Genomic DNA, 18,078 nt, shown 5'->3' on the forward strand with positions numbered 1-18,078 from the left:
TAAACTAAAGGCTTAAAAATACTGCCTCCTCCCCAAAAAGTTTAATGTTGTTTGCATTCCCAACTCACTTTCCATAAGATGAAGCATCATTAGATTTCATGTATTTATCGTACAAGAGGAATTCCCTATTTTATAACTAGAACAGGTAAACGCCTGTTTAAATTCACCTCAAGAATAAAGTTTCTAGACACACTGCTTGGATATCTATCACACCATTTGAACTATAAACTCAAAATGTCCATGGGCCAAGCCTATTTCAGTCCTTTCACTGCACTACAGCTCATTTTAAAAACTGTGTCCGCAAACCCTACATCTCTCATATTGGCCAACAGATAAAGCATAACAAAAATGAAAAGCAAAAGTTAACCTTAACTGCACCCTGATATGGATTAAGAACCTCATTATTAAAAATACTATAAATTCTTGCCATTAATTGGCCCATTATTCCAAAAGCAGCTTTAACTTTTAACACCTAATGTGTACACACCCACCTTTAAAAAAAAAAAAATTATTTATTTATTTGACAGACAGAGATCATAAGTAGGCAGAGAGGCAGGCAGAGAGAAAGGGAAGCACACTCCCTGCTGAGGAGAGAGCCCGATGTGGGGCTCCATCCCAGGACCCTGAGACCATGACCTGAGTGAGCCCAAGGCAGAGGCTTAACCCACTGAGCCACCCAGGCGACCCCATACCCACCTTTTAAAATAAATTTATTTTTTACAACAGTTTTAGGTTGATAGCAAAAATTGAGCAAATCCCCTGCCCCCACATACCCAGAGCCTCCCTTATCATCAATAGCCCACAACAGGTACCCTTGCACAATCAATGAACCAACAGTGACACAGTACTAATACTCAAAGCTCATAGTTTATATTAGGGTTCATTCTTGGTGTGGTATCTTCTATGGGTTTTAACTCATGTATAACATGTATCTACCATTATAGTATCATAGAGAATAATTCCACTGCCCTAAAAACCCAATGTTCTCTATTCATCCCTCATTTACCTCTTTAAAGTCCTCAATTGCAATAGCAATTAAGACATTTTAAATGTTGAAATGACATTGAGAATTTTAAGGATGAAAAGGTAAGGTGAAAGCCAAAGCAAAAAAAATAGGACAATAATAAGAGCAAAGGAAAAATAAAAAAGAGTAGCTGTATTTTAAGAATCAAAACCCTTCATCCCTTAAAAGGCTGAAGCTATATCCTTTAAGTGTTGTTTTTCCTTCCCATTCCCTTCCATGAATTCTGAGGGTTTTGGCTAATACACTATATAACTGAGTCTTAAGTACGCAAAGTAGTTAGTTACAGCTTAAGTAAATACCTGTTCTACATATAAACATTTACTGGAAGTGACTCATACCTTAGACTCACTTACTTTAAAGATATTAGTGGTGAAAAAACTGTAAACAGCCCAAGTTGGATGTTCTCTTTGGTATCCCCTTGTACACAGGCTCTACAGTCCTCTACAAAATATTCATGAATAGGATTAGCTTGATTAAACGGAAGAGATTTTATAACCTACACTCAGACTTCCCAAATGTTAAGTCCATTCCTTTCAACACACCTGTTCTTCATTCAGCACAAGTGATATACCATATAACATCCATTCTTTTTTGCAGGTTGCTGGATCTTATCTCTTCCTTAATCATTGCTCACTCTCCAGGACTGATGCAATCTTATCCTTGCTAGCTCTCATTTTCAGAATTATTCTCTCTCTTAATCTATCACTAATCACTAGCTAACTCCTATTACTGCTTTTAGGAGATTAAGTCCTACTGTAGTTTCCAAGTGTCCTAGAAATTAATTCCAAGAAGCCTTACCTTACCTTTGTTTCCAAGTCTTCAATAACACGTCCCAGATTACTACTTCTTCCTTATTTTTCTCTTCTATCACACTCCCTTCTATCTGTTTTTAATGCTTTTTACTTGACAGCCCTCCATTTTCAGCTCAGGGACTTCTCACATATTGCACTACATGCCTGCAATGTCTCCTCCCTGTCCCCCCACGGCAATCTACTGGTCAACTTCTTTCCATCATTAAAACTTCACTCTCCGTGAAATGTTGTCTGATTACTACTCAGAAATGCTTTATTTTAGAGAAATAGAATGTTATTTTATTTCTCTAAAATAACAGATCACAACCTCTGTGCACAATGAAATCACCTGTATGTGGGAAGTTAAGTTTCATCAATGCAGGGGTTATTTAAAAATTTTTAAATAAAATACTAATGCTCAGGCTCCATATCAGGCCAATTAAAACAGACTCCCTATGCAAAGGACCCAGATATTAGTAATGATGGAGAGGGAGCTGTTTTTTATATTTGGATGTTTTTAATTTCAAAGTCTCACAGGTGATTCCAATGAGTAGCCAGGGTTGTGAAACCACTACATGGACTCTACCCAATTTAGAAAGAGAACTCCCACAACTACATTTATCCAATGTTCTCTAAATGTATCTATATCTCACACCATTAAAATGCACTTACCACATTGTCCTGACCAATGCATATAATGCAAACGTGTGAAATCACACTACATAAGACTTAAACACTTCACAGTGATTTATATACTCTGAGCACAGGGTTTCTCTTCCACAAAATGGATAAAATACTGTCTACCTTGCAGGGTTGTCATGAAAATCAAGCAAAATACTGGATATTAAAACATTTAGAGAAACAACTGACCTTCTAAAGGGTGCAAATGTTAAATCCCTTCACATATCAAGAATAAGACTGGAATTCAATTTTTAAGAAACAAACAGAGGGCACCTGGGTGGCTCAGTGGGTTAAGGCCTCTGCCTTCCGCTCGGGTCATGATCTCAGGATCCTGGGATTAAAGCCCGAGTCGGGCTCTCTGCTCGGTGGGGAGCCTGCTTCCTCCTCTCTCTGCCTGTCTCTCTGCCTACTTGTGATCTCGATCTCTCTCTGTGTCAAATAAATAAATAAAATCTTAAAAAAAAAAAAGAAAGAAACAGAATTCATGTGGCAGTATGAAAGATACAAGCTATCTGGATGGAGCTGAGTAGATGAATGCTGACCAAGAGTTATAATCAAAAAGTCACTCTTTGTATAGTGTAGACACCATGCAAATTTTACTCTATGTCCCATCCTAATCCCGTCTTTCCTTTAAAAATGTTTTATGTAAGAAATAAGTCTTTGAAAGTAAGTAAAACATATATCCCAGGCAGGTGTTTGATTCTTACAGTCCCTTGGCCATACTGTGGGGAGGGTTTCCCAAATTACATAGAAACACCAGCAGGTGATTGATCAATTTTCATGCTCTCCTTCTTTGGTTCCTGTGTCAACAAGCACCCCAATATCTAGAGAGAAACCTTATGCCACTGGCTCCTCTACCAGAAATCTAAAAGTGAGAAAATCTGACTCCTTTAGATATCAAAACAAAGGTAAAAAACCATAAAGTTAAAACTCAGATGGGTATTAGAGAATAGAAAATAGGTCAGTAATAAATAATGACAATTTCAATAAAGTGACAGGGCTACAAGGATTGATGGCACTGTATTAAGAATTCTGAGGATGAATATGGGCTTATCAGGAAAGTACGCCATAAGGGATAATGGTATCAGGTGAAAAGGACAGCATTTCTGGAAGACTCCTAATTCCAAGAGTGTAAATAAAGAGCCTAAACCTAAAAAGGGAAGTGGTAATCATGTACACACAGAACAGCATACTTCTATTGGTACATATCACACTATACATCAATCATTTATTTACTGTTTTTGAAGGCAGGAACTGTGTGTGCCTTTTTCTTTTTTGTATCTCCACCACCTATCAGAACGCCTGACAGATAATAAGCTATTAATAAAAATGTATTTAATTAAATCTTCACTAAGAAAAAACTATGAGATCACACTATTTTGTGACATAGCACAATTACCTATGGTCTATATACTAAAACATCCTCACTCTCTCAAGGCTAGTTGTAGCAGATAATGACAAAAACAAGTGGTACCAAAATGAGAGAACCCTAGGCAAAGACTAGATTTACAAGCACAATTTTAAAAAGGGACACCTCCCTAGTCATTTTACTCCCAGGAGACAGTAACAAAAAGTTAACTTAAGGTTAACCAAAAATGAAATGATATTTCGTTTCACTTGAGCAAGTTTTCACAAGACAAATCCCAATAACCATGAACCTGAATTTATTTAGCTCTCTATGTAAGTACATGGTACAGTATCCACTACATGTAATCACACCCTTAAATGTTTAAGCTGGTTAGGTTCTAATGACTATTTTCACTTAGGCACTGTAATACAATTTTTATTACTTTAATTGAAGGAGATAGTATGTGATGAGAGGGCAACATAACCTATATTTACTCCACAACTGGACCAGAAGAGTGAAAATGAGTTGTACCTAAGGCTTAAAAATTATATCTGTTCTATCATAAGTATGATCTCAAAAAAAAACACCTTAAAAGATTATTTTAGGGCGCCTGGTTGCTCAGTCAGTTAAGTATGATCTCAAAAAAAAAAAACACCTTAAAAGATTATTTTAGGGCGCCTGGTTGCTCAGTCAGTTAAGCGTCTGCCTTCGGCTCATGAGGAAGGTCTTCAGGTCATGATTCCAAGGTTTCAGGGTCCTGGGATGGAGCCCCATATCAGGCTCCCTGCTCAGCAAGGAGTCTGCTTCTCCCTCTGTCTCTCTCTTTCCCCCCTTATTCCCTGGTCGTGCTCTCTCTCTCTCTCAAATAAGTAAATAAAATCTTAAAAAAAAAAAAATTATTTTAGGTTACAGGACAGAGGTATTAAAAGCAAAGTAGATGGCTGAATCCAAGAATTAAGCTTTGCAAAAGATTAATGTAATATTAATGACAAGTACACTTGTGACTAGTGAGCATGGGTCCAGATGATCCCTAAAGGAACCCTGTTCTAAACATTCCACACTCAAGCCTCCTTCTCTATTTAAACAAGACACAGGCCCAACTAGCTCTTTGCTGTTTTCTAGATTTTAAAAAATTATGACATACAGAACAAGTTGACACATAAGCTTTCCCCAGAAATCCAAAATTTTTGCCCAAGAATCAAGTGACTAGGCAACGAACATAGATTCCTGGGTTTCTATGATAATTCTAGAAGCAACAAGTGACTAATAAAAAGGGATTTAAAGTCTTAAACTGTTGAATCTTCATCCTTATAGTTAATAAAATGTCAGAATTCAATCTGATCTCACCAATTTGGAAAATTTAATTCAATGTTACCAATTGTAGTTTTCTGAGCCTCTTTGGAAGCAATAAAAAAAGATTTTACTATAGGGGCTTTTATATCTAGGAAAAAAAACCCAAACACTAAAGTACAAAAAGTATACAACTTCATACCATCATCCACAAGCATGTGTCAGCACTTAAGAAGAAAACCAGGAGTGAAAGAACCTAGGGTTTGATTGAGATTATGTGATCTTATATAATTAACATGTGATCTTGACAAACAATCCAATCTTAGTTTCTTTGCCTATAAAATGATAAATCTATCACCTTCCTACACTATTACCTCACAGGTTTCTTCTGAGGATTCAATTAAATAGCCTGTTTGAAAACAATGAAGGCCTACATGAAAAAATGGTCAACATCATTTGGCATCACGGAAATACAAATCAAAACCACAGTGAGATATACCACCTCTTATCAATCAAAATGGCTAAAATTAACAAGTCAGGAAACAAAAGATGTTGGCAAGCATGCAGAGAAAGAGAAACCCTCTTACACTGTTGGTGGGAATGCAAACTGGGGCAGCCACTCTGGAAAACAGTATGGAACTTCCTCAAAAAGTTAAAAATAAAGCTACCTAATGACCCAGCAACTGCACTACTAAATATTTATCCAAAGGATACAAACAGTGATTCGAAGGAGCACATGTACCCCAATGTTTATAACAGCAATGTCCACAATAGCCAAACTAGGGAAAGAGCACAAATGTCCATCCACAGGTGAATTGATAAAGAAGATGTGGTGTATATACACAATGAAATACTATGCAGCCATTAAAAAAATGAAATCTTGGGCGCCTGGGTGGCTCAGTGGGTTAAGCCGCTGCCTTCGGCTCAGGTCATGATCTCAGGGTCCTGGGATCGAGTCCCGCATCGGGCTCTCTGCTCAGCAGGGAGCCTGCTTCCTCCTCTCTCTCTCTTTGCCTGCCTCTCTGCCTACTTGTGATCTCTCTGTGTCAAATAAATAAATAAAATCTTAAAAAAAAAAAATGAGGGGCACCTGGGTGGCTCAGTGGTTTAAGCCGCTGCCTTCAGCTCAGGTCATGATCTCAGGGTGCTGGGATCGAGTCCCACATCGGGCTCTCTGCTCAGCGGGGAGCCTGCTTCCCTCTGTCTCTCTCTGCCTGCCTCTCCATCTACTTGTGATTTCTCTCTGTCAAATAAATAAATAAATAAAATCTTAAAAAAGAAAAGAAAAGAAAAGAAAAGAAACCTTAGGGCGCCTGGGTAGCTCAGTGGGTTAAAGCCTCTGACTTCCGCTCAGCTCATGGTCCTAGGGTCCTGGAATGGAGCCCTGCTTCGGGCTCTCCACTCAGCGGGGAGCCCACTTCCTCCTCTCTCTCTGCCTGCCTCTCTGCCTACTTGTGATCTCAGTCTGTCAAATAAATAAATCTTTTTTAAAAAAATGAAATCTTGCCATCTACGACTATGTGGACAGAACTAGAGGGTGTTACGCTAAGCGAAATAAGTCAATCAGAGTAAGATAACTATCATATGATGTCATTCATATGTGGAAGTCAAGAAAAAACAGGTGAATATAGGAGAAGGGAGGGGAAAATAAGAGGAAATCAGAGGGAGGCAAACCATAAGAAACTCTTGATCACAGGAAACAAACTGATGTTTGCCCGGCGGAGAGAGGTAGGGGGATGGGGTAACAGGGTGATGGACATTAAGGAGTATGTCATATAATAAACACTGGGTGCTATAAGCAACTGATGAACCACTAAACTCTAGCTCTGAAACTAATAATACACTATGTTAATTAACTGATTTTAAAGAAAACTATGAAGCCCTAACTATATATATTGAACCATTATCATACTAGTTACCATGTAAAAGGAATTTATTAATCCACAAATTTCCCCATTTCGGCCACTCCACAGAGCCACAATAATTGTACCTAAAGAACAACTATATTGTTACGCTGTTCATTTTTATTACCTACATTCACAGTCCATTCTCCAAAGTCTACCTAATGACATGTAAAGATGAACTGTCAGAAGAATGAATATGGCAAAATAAGAGGGAGAATTATGCAATTTAAAATCTTTCCTAAAGACTGCCTGCTCTAAACTTCAAGATTCCCAAAAAATCCTTTGAAATCTTTAAGTTCATGACTTCAGATGCCTAATTAAAGCATTCTTTTCACCAACACTTTATTAAGAAACAGTATTATTTTTGTCCTTGTGACTGTCTAGTTATTATACCATTATCACTTTTTACCAGATCATTCCAAGTGGGCTCTATAACACTGCTCCCTAGTGCCCTTCTATGACTGAGAAGAAATTTACTACACATCCTCATTGGGTTGTAGAAAGCTGTGTATGGTTCCTAAATAACAGAATTCTCCCTTTGTTGCCACAGTTCTTGATAGTTTGGTTCCTATACTATGTAAGACAGGTTCCTGGCTGCCACTACAAGCTGTATGAATGTAGACAAGTCCCTTAAGGTGACTTAGGGCTCTGTTTCCATATTTATAAAAATGAGAACTAGATTAACTTCAAGGATCCTTCTGGTTGATCCTTCTCTTCAGATCACATATATCAATGCTGTGACTAAGAGACCCCAGAGAACAAATCAGAGTTGCAGCTTCCAAATATTCAAAGCATTTCCCATCCCTCCCCCAGTCTCTAAATGATAATTACAGATAGTGTCAAGTAGGTAAGAGATGTTTTACAATACTTTTCAGATTTCCCAATAAAGAATACCTAGCTATGAGGTGACTGGGTGGCTCAATTGGTTAAGCCTCTGCCATTAGCTCAGGTCATGATCCCAGAGTCCTGGGATGGAGCCCCATGTCAGCCACCCTGTTCAGTGGGGAGCCTGCTTCTTCCTCTCCCTCTGCCTCCTGCTTCCCCTGCTTGCACACGCTGCCAAATAAGCACATTAAGTCTTTAAAAAAAAAAAAAAAAAAAAAAGACTATCTAGCTACGTAACAGTAAGATTGCAGGTTTTAGAGTCACTGGATTCCAAAAATGAGGTGACTCAAAAGAGTAATAGGGAGCCACATGCAAAAAAATAAATTATACATGACTACTCATTTCCAGAAACTAGTCTAATTTCATACCAGGTTATCACCTGGTGGTGAACAATTTCAGTACATCTGACCCCTGTCATTTTTAACGTCAGAATGCCAGGAATGTCACATTAGCTTCAGCAGATCACTCAATTCCAGTCAACTCTGGGGATGTTGTACTAAGAGGCCTGAATGGAGTGGGGTGGAGGGGGGTGGAGCAGAGTAAGGAGGTGATAGCCTAGACAGAAAGGTTTCACTTCCAAGTAATATTTCATCAGAATGATTAACTTAAAATGTTTGAAAACCAAAGATCCAATAATGAATGATTCACTCAAAAACTATATGCAAGAATCTCTGCTAGGCACATTGAGGAGATTCAAAGATGAATTCAGGAAACTGAAGAGGCTATTAGCATTTTAATTCCATAACACCTTGACTGTGGTTGGTGTGGATCTGCGTAGCCTGCCATCCCTCAATTAGATTCTCTACACTAGCTCTTCTCCAGTGCAGTTTGAAAATACAATATTAAAAGAAATATATGCAAATATTAATACTTCAGGATATATGCTGCCTCGTGAGTGATACAGAATGACTTGGGAATTCAGAGGCTGACTATCCATCTGGTTTTAGTAATTAGTGAAGACTTATTGGGATTCGTTTTGAGAAGAGCCCTTAAAGATAAGAACAAATTCATTTTAGTTTACCTCTTGGCCCTCAGAATGAATGTTTTATTTATGTATGAGCATCACTGATTGGAGAAGCATGCTTTGAAACAAGGACAAGTATCACCATTAGAAAGCACGCAGAACATCAAGTGACCAATTAACAGCAGCCCTTCTTCACTCATGTGATTTCCCATTGTCTCAGGCATTACATTAGTGCTCATCCAACTACAAAGTGTATTTTTGTTACAATAACCACTAGTGTTTTATCCAATACAGATGTGCTATAGAAGTGGAAGGAAACAAAACAGCTTCTTTAATGTGAAAAAAAAAAAAAAAAAAGATTGTGGGGAGTTTCCTACACATCTTTTTCTGCTGTGACACACCACTATCCAATGCAAATGACCCTTCCCTTCGAGTTGTCTACTTTTACCTTCCACCAATTTGATCATACATCTGAGGACATAAATATGTACATGACTAAAGGCTGTAACAATTTCCATTATGACCCCATTGGCAAACTATTTTTGAAATGTGACTTTAGGCTATTAGCCTATAGAAGAACACAAAGCTCCTATATATATGTTTGGATTTCTGGTAAAGGCAAAGGCTTAAAGACTATTATAAGTGTCTGTCCTAGAACCCTAAAATGAACCAAAATTATTTCAAGTCATAACAAAAAGATGTTTAGAAAAAATTTAAAAATTCAAAGATTTCAAATGCCCTATGATTCTGTTTTTTAAATATATTTTGTAGTAACACCTATAATCATAATGGTTTAGAATGTAAAGAACTTAACACATTTTATTGCACCCCCAAATTTCAAATAATGTGCAAATCCTACTTTCATTGGAATGCAGTGAACCCTCGTTCACCTAAAAAAGAAATAACAGTAACAGAACTGTTTAAGGACAGTAATTTGAAGAGAAAATAAAAAGAAACCCCAACCCAAGAAAAGGAGACATTGCTTTCCCGGTGGTGCTACTGGTAACTACTAAAGCTCTAAGCGGTCTAAGTGATCTTTGCACATTCAAGGTAATGATGCTTCTGGTTATTATATCTCAGATATAAGGGGGGAAAATCATTAGCTATATGAGGTCTAACAATATGTCACACACATAACAGGTACGTCAATCTAGCTTCACAGAACTTGGTCAAACTTGCTTAGAAACCAGGAGGGTGTGGATGTGATAGCAACGTTACTACACACCATACAAGAGGATAATAAGCCATAAATAAAGGTGAGTGTCAGGGAGATGGAGTCATGAACACCGCACACACCTATTACATTCTCTAGTTCTTCCAATACTCGAATTGACAGAAATTGTACTTATTTCTCTCCACGCATTTTCTCTTTCACAATATAAATTATGTCCATGCCTGGCTGGCATCTCACCCCACACCCCAAGCTAGTGACATAAAACATTTTCCCCAAGAGGACCCTATAGAAAGATACACAAGCCTTAAGGTTTTTTCTTTTCTTTTGAATTAAGCAGGTATGTTCACCTCACTTTTAACTTCTCTCTCGAGGGTGTGAAAATATCAACATCCGGTCGCCCACCCCCACCTTCTCGGTAATGCATCGCTTTGACTAGGCTCATCCCTCTCCTTCCCTTTCAGTCTCATCACCTCTGGGAAGCTTATCGAACACTTCTTCCCGCTGCCCCCACCCCCACATATTCATGGCCGAGCCGCATCCTTCTTCCAAGGAAGGGACTAGCAAAAAAAAAAAAAAAAAAAAAAAAGGCATGCTCGAGAACCCACTGGGGAAGAAGCCTGACCAGCTTCAGGGTTGGCCTTTTTCCCCCCCGCCTCGGGCCGGCAGTTGGTTCTCTAAATACTGAAACCACTGGTCTCCACGCTCTCCCCACCCCCCACCCCCTGGTAGACACTGCCGGAAAATGAAAAGGCCGGGGTGAAACGCGAGGCTGGGTCCTCCCTAGAGAAGCCCGCTGTCCCCGGGGAGGATGGAGATCGCGGGAAGAGCGGGGACACCCGTCCCGGGACCGACCGCCTCACCCACCCGAACCCCCCAAAGATGCTGCCGCGACACCCAGGCCATGGCCAGCGGGCCCCTCCCCGCCCCCCGCACTGCAGCGGCACCCGGGGCGGACCCCACGCCGGCCTCACTCGCACACACGCCACACACAAAAGCGCCGCGGCCGCCGCCTTCCCGCCCCCACAGCCCGGCGAGGCAATCAATGAGGCGGCCGGCCCCGCGTCCCCTCCAGGAACACCCGAATGCAGGGCCCGGGCGGTAGGGGCGGCGGCGCGGCTCACCATCGCTCCGCTTGATCTCCACGTAAATCCCGATCTGGATCTTGCCGAAGTTGGCCGTTGCCATCACCTCATCTGGAGCAGCGGCGGCGGGCCGAGGGAGGGGGACGGGAGGGCGGAAAAGGCGGGGAGGGGGCGGGGTAGGTGTGGGAGGGGGAGCGGTTGCCCGCGGCCGCGCCGGCCCGGGCGACAGCGTGAACGCGAGCCGGGGCCGCGAGAAGCAGCGGCGGGGAAGCAGGCGGAGGCCCCGGGCCTGCAGGCCGGCGGGAGGACGCGCACGCCGGGGCGCGTCGGGGTGAAGCGAGGGCCGGGGCCGTCAGGCGGCGCGGGGGAGAGTGGGAGGGCCCGCGCCGCCCGCCGGGGAGCCGACGCTGGGGAGGCGGGGCGCCGCGCGCCTGCGCAGAGCGAGCCTCCCGCGTCTCTTCCTCGTTGGCCAGTCTTTCCCCGCTGCCTTGAGGCGCCCCCCGCGCAGTTTCGCGGCGGGGCGGGCGGGCGTAGGCTGCGGCTTGATCGACGGAGGGAGCGGAACGCGCGTGGCACCGCCCCGAAAGATCCAGGGTCGCGTTTGATTTCGGCGCGCGGCCTAGAAGAGGCGGGAACCCGCGCGCTGGTGCCTTCCTGTGTCTGTGGCTTCCATGATTTGTCCCTGTGGCCGGAATGGATTAAGGGTCTTATCGGTTGTGAGCTTTCCGTGTGGAATATGGGGTTGAGCGACGTGAATATAGGGACCGACCATTGACAGCCGGGGCATAGTGTTTCATCTGAGAGTGTCACCAGTATTGCCACTTAGAGGTGACCGACCCAAGTAACCCAAGGTTTCCCGTCCAGTTACGGAAAAGGGGAAGAAACACCCTAAACCGAATGAAGTTCCTCTTCTTCCTGGCCTTCCCTTACAGCCGGATCGTCGCGACTCAAACGTAAACCGTGTGCTGGAGCCACCTTGACTGTTCTGTTTATGGTGCATCCGAAGCTGGTGTGTAGTCGTCTCTGCTGTAGGTAGGGTTCAAGATTTTATTTGCTATCGTCCATAAAGGCAATAACGATGATTGAGAGACAGCGTAAGGTTGACTAAGGAATGTGCCTTTTCTGCAGAGTCACTTGCCTAGTCTGACCACATCAACGTGAAGAGAAAGACTTTCCACCCTGGGAGAGCAGGAAGACCATGTAGGCAAGGAACATGGAAACTTACAGCACCATGCGAACCTAACAAAAGTGACTTTTGCTTCTGATGTTCAGCCGTTATGGAGGAAACATACTTTTCATGCCTTACTTTCTCTAGTCATTGTTAATCTCTCTGTAATAGTAACTAAAAATAAAAAGGTTTTAGAATATAAAAGTTGGAAGCTAGATACATGTGTGTGTTAAGTGCATATGTGCATACATGCACACGCCTAGAATTTTCAGTCCAATATAATCTAAAAAATGTTGAAAGACTCAGACTCCATCTGTATCTTGAACATACTGAAGGCATACCCGTCAAAAGAATGAAGTTTCTTAAATACATTTAAAAGAATATATATATATATATATATATATATATAACCCTGGGTAGACAACTTAGAAAACAACATCTGTTTTATCTTTTTGTTTTGTTTTGTTTGTTTGTTTTAGAGAGAGAGGGAGAATGTGGGGGACATAGGGAGAGAGAGAATCTTAAGCAGGCTTGATTCCCAGCATGGAGCTCCCATGTGGGGCTCCATTTCACAACCGAGGAGATCCTGACCTGAGCTGAAATCAAGAGTCAGATGCTCAACAGACCGAGCCACCCAGGTGCCCCATAATGTCTGCTTTTCTACTCCAGGAATGACATTACTGTAAATCTTACTTAAGGACCTCTGTTTCAAAATAAGATAGGAACAAATAAAGATTTGGTTGTTTTTGTTTTTCTTTTGTTTTGTTTTTTAATTTTCTTAAGAGTTCTATTGAACTCTTCCGGTTCTGCTTAGTAGAAATTCTCTGATGTCTCTATGACTGAGGTGTAAAGCATCTATTAATGTGCTTGAAAATGCTTTACAGAATGCCAAGAAATCAAGCTGTACAGCTTTTAAATTTGAAACTGCATCATTAAATATGTTTTATCATGGTTGGTGACACATACCTTGTACCCTCTGGGTTATGTAATTAAGTCTAAACCTTTAATCCATATACAAAGGTATGTTAAAAAGATGTATATGATCGTGCTCCATAAAAAAAAGTATGAGACATACCACATGTCAGATATAAAAATCTTTCCTTTGTAGGTCATACCCAAAAGGCTATGTTTTTTGGTACATTTCAACATACACATTTACCAAGATCTGCATCTTGGGCTTTGTGTGCACGTACCCTCCTAAAGAACAGTCATAAATAAATGCAATGAGGCCATATTTCCATCAACATCCTAGATCAAGAATTCTAACTCTGGCTCAGGCATTAACAAAATATATAACCCCAACTAGAAGAGTGACTGGCACACACTAAACGTTGACATTTGTTCAATAAGTTAACTTGTTAAACTGCTCTGAATCTCTCTCAGCTCTTAGAATAGCCTGGAAAAGTAACTCTGTTCTCTCAACTGCAGAAAGTTTTTGTGAGGCTCAAATGAAATAATAAAACATGGCAGTGCTTTGATATTTATAAAGTATAAAACAAGTTTTAAAACAAAGTAAAACCATCCTATAAAAAAAATAAACCAGTACTCTACTATAAACCTCAAATCATTAATTAGAATTTTATGTCCAGTGACATAAAATTAAACACAGTTGGCACTGGCTCTGACCCTCATCACCTCACATTTGGCAGGACAGCCAAAGCTTTACAGATCTGTCTCTATTCTTTTAGCCATTCCAGGCCATCCTACCTTCACTGGCAGAATAATCTTGCTCAATGGTCATTTCTGTCAAGTCATAACCTAGTAAGGGTGGTTGCTATTGACCTATCCTATCCTGAGTTGATAAACTGTCTTTTTAAAAAAAATCATTGTTATTTTAAACCAACAAAGCTTATCTCCTTATTATGCCTGAATTTCTTTTAAAAAGCTCTGTCTTACTGGGTATTTACCCCAAAGATACAGATGTAATGAAAAGAAGGGCCACCTGTACTCCAATGTTTATAGCAGCAATGGCCACAGTCGCCAAACTGTGGAAAGAACCAAGATGCCCTTCAATGGACAAATGGATAAAGAATATGTGTCCATATATACAATGGAGTATTATGCCTCCATCAGAAAGGATGAACACCCAACTTTTATATCAACATGGACAGGACTGGAAAAGATTATGCTGAGTGTAATAAGTCAAGCAGAGAGAGTCAATTATCATATGGTTTCACTTACTTGTGAAGCATAACGAGTAACACAGAGGATACTGGGAGATGGAGAGGAGAAGTGAGTTGGGGGAAATCAGAGAAAGAGACAAACCACGAGAGACTGTGGACTCCAAGAAACAAACTGAGGGTTTGGGAGGGGAGGGGGATGGAAGGTTGGGTGAGCCTGGTGGTGGGTATTATGGAGGGCACGTATAACATGGAGCACTGGTGCATAAACAATGAATTTTGGAAAACTGAAAAAAATTAAATTTTAAAACAATTTCTGTGCTTTAAAATAAGTCAATCAGAAAAAGAAAATTATCATATGATCTCTCTGATATGAAAAATTTGGGGGGGGCGGTAGGGAAGGAAAAAATGAAACAAGATGGGATCCAGAGGGAGACAAACCATAAGAGACTATTAATCTCAGAAAAACAAACTGAGGGTTGCTGGAGGGGAGGGAGGTAGGAGAGATAGGGTGGCTGGGTGATGGACATTGGGGAGGGTATGTGCTATGGTGAGTGCTGTGAAGTGTGTAAGACTGATGATTCATAGACCTGTACCCCTGAAGCAAATAATATGTTTTATGTTAATAAAATTAAAAAGTTTTCATGAAATATAGAAAGCAACAAATTTTTTTTTTAAGATTTTATTTATTTATTTGACAGACAAGAGATCACAAGTAGGCAGAGAGGCAGGCAGAGAGAGAGGGGGAAGCAGGCTCCCTGCTGAGCAGAGAGCCCGATGCGGGGCTCGATTCCAGGACCCTGGGATCATGACCTGAGCCGAAGGCAGAGGCTTTAACCCGCTGAGCCACCCAGGCACCCTGAAAGCAACAAATTAAAAAAAAAAAATTCTGTGCTTTGGGGTCTGTAGTACACAAACCTTAAGAGATTATTCCACCGAAAAGGCTGTTAAACTGGTGAGTTTGGAGGCAGCAGCCAGCACTCCCCGTAACCAGTAATCTGCTCCTCTGGTGGAAAACTAGAGGTACAACATGGCTCCAGTTTTCGCTTAAGATTATCTGTATCTGTCTACATCTTATAACTAGAACTCTTCCATTTAGTATTTGCATCTATTCTGTTACTTCCAGTTTGTGGATCTAGGCTCAAATGGAGAAAACAGGGTTAGCAGAGACTGTCTTTGATTTTACTATTGTCCACTTTGGCCCAGAACTTTCTTACAGATTTTTTTTTAAGAACTTTTGGTGGTGATTCTCCTTTCCCCTTAATTTACTCAGATTTAAATTCAAGTTAAACTTGTGTAGCTTCACTGTAATTAATTTTAGTGCTTATACAAATATATTTAAAATGCCTGGAGGTACAAATCCCAATTTTACCTGCTCTAAATATCCACTCTTTTCTTCTCCACTGGGTTTCTCTCCATTGCCTACAAACATGTTCAGGCAATTTTCTCTTCAGGGGAAAAAAAATCTCTTGATCCTTCAGTTCCTATTTAAATTCCATTCTATTTTTCACTTTCCGTCCCCTGCCAAATTCTCAAAACGAGAGCTGTAAATACTTACTGCCTTCATTCCCCATCACTCATTCATTTCCTAAGCCCTAAATCTGGATTCACTCCTCTATGGAACTGTATTTCTTAAAGTGAACAATTACCTTCCAATTACCTCATTCAGTGGACATCACTATCTTTATTTGCCTTGAACTCTGATAAACAGTCTACCTACTTTCTTCCCTACAACACCTTGCCCATTCCTGCCTCAGCTTCCTTCCCATGTGGCATGGTGCAGTGAAAGTGTCCCTTTATGCTTTCTCCTCCCAATTTAATCTATGACTGTCCTACCTGGGTGATTTTCCCCTAGTCGTGATCATCAGAAGGACCTAAGAAAGATTTTGAACAAATACAAGAGTAAAAATTCTATTCCAGGCCCAATGGTTTAAAATCTCCAGAGGGAGAACTTAATATGGCCCACTTTTTAAGAAGTCGGTTCTGAGCTATAAGTACAACTGATTAAAATCTCGATGCACAACTGGCTAAGATCTGTTGATTATCCCTGAATTCCCATAATTCAATATTTTCTGTACATTGGCCACGTAAAGACTATGTACTAAATAGACTTTGATTATTTTTCTAGTCCACCTTCTTCATTATAATTCTTTCATTTATACTTTCTGATAGTATATTGAAATGCATTAATGGTAAGCTGTTGGTAGAAAGCTAATGTATAAAACCTTTTAAGGTCCATATTGGACGTAGATCTATATAGAAATATCAAATAATATGGTGTCACATTCAGTTATTATCTATATTGAGACATTCCTAAACTTTATACTTATTATTGTAATTTTTGCTTTAATTTTCATTTACATGACTAATTCCTCTCAAACATAGAAAGTATCAGGGTTTCCCTTACACCAAATAACAGGAAGTAGTCTTTTCACCATTTGCAGTAATATACCCAGATTTAAAAATCATTTATATATCCTGGGTTCCCCGGATGGCTCAGCTGAGTAAGTGGCCAGTTCTTGATTTGGCTCAGGTCATCCTTTCGGGGTTGTAAGATGCAGCCCCCTGCTTAAGAGCCTGCTTAAGATTCTCTTCCTCTCTCTCCCTCTGCTCCTCCCTACCTCCCCCCAAATTCATTTATATATCCTTATAATAGTTGTTAATTCAGGAGCTTAACAAACTCTTATATATCACAGATCACTGGTGACATAAACCAAAATGATTAATGGTGTGCTACGGGTCCTCATTCCATATTTTTAAAAAACTATGAGCAGTATTAGTTTTCTCAATGTATTCAGGCCAAATCAAGTACAGCTAGAAAGAATGAGTCTCATTAAAATATTTCCTTTTTTTAAAAATTTTAAAGATTTTTATTTATTTATTGGAGAGAGAGAGAGAGAGAGAGCACAAGGAAGGGGAGTGGCAGGCAGGGGGAGAAGCAGGCTCCCCGCTAAGCAGTGAACCTGATGTGGGACTCAATTCCAGGACCCTGGGATCATGACCCACGATGAAGGCAGACACTCAACTGACTGACTGAGCCACCCAGGTGCCTCAAAATATTTCTTATTGTTAAAAAATAGTACTTGATTTTTGGTAATAATTTAAGCAACTTTACAGAAGGCAAAGTTGCCAATAAGTAATAAGCCCCCAAACATGCCTTATTTTCCTAATCTTTGTTAATATACATAATTAATTTTGATGGCTATTTGAATTCCTTGTTTAAATAGAAAATGCATGTTATATACTGTTAATGGAGCATAGCTCGAACAGAGTAAATACATTTCCAATTGTGGAAATACATTAAAGACATTTTTTTACATCATAGATTTAGCTTTCATTAAAATATTTTTTGGAAAAAAAAAGATTTTTTGGCTTGATTAATTTCATATGACGATTTCATTGTGTTTTAAACCACTTATGATTTTTAATAACTATATAATACTCCCTATATTTCTAAATCATTTTCTGCTTATACATTCATTGTATTGTTGGGTTGTCTTTGATATTTTACCAATATAAAATTCTCATTGTGAACATCTTTGTAAAACTTTTTTGTTGTGAGCAAACTCCTCTAAATGTCTGCTCCCACCCCACTCTCAAGTAATCTCCTTGAGGCTAGTAAGTTTATCTAATGTTCTTCACTATAT

General features: G+C 40.2%; 1 protein-coding gene across 4 annotated transcripts in view; it reads right to left on the reverse strand.

Annotated features, from left to right (window-relative positions):
• The window catches only part of KIF2A (kinesin family member 2A), a 78,377-nt gene extending 63,354 nt beyond the window's left edge, over window positions 1-15,023 (reverse strand). For all 4 annotated transcript variants that reach the window (XM_082725891.1, XM_082725889.1, XM_082725890.1 and 1 more), the window contains exon 1: window positions 11,183-15,023. In XM_082725891.1, coding sequence (XP_082582017.1) covers window positions 11,183-11,246 — 64 coding nt within the window. In that variant the 5' untranslated portion in view covers window positions 11,247-15,023. The remainder of the gene's footprint in view (window positions 1-11,182) is intronic.
• Window positions 15,024-18,078: the final 3,055 nt, after the last annotated feature.

The sequence above is a fragment of the Mustela nivalis genome, assembly GCF_964662115.1.
Source record: "Mustela nivalis genome assembly, chromosome: 3".
Taxonomy (NCBI): domain Eukaryota; kingdom Metazoa; phylum Chordata; class Mammalia; order Carnivora; family Mustelidae; genus Mustela; species Mustela nivalis.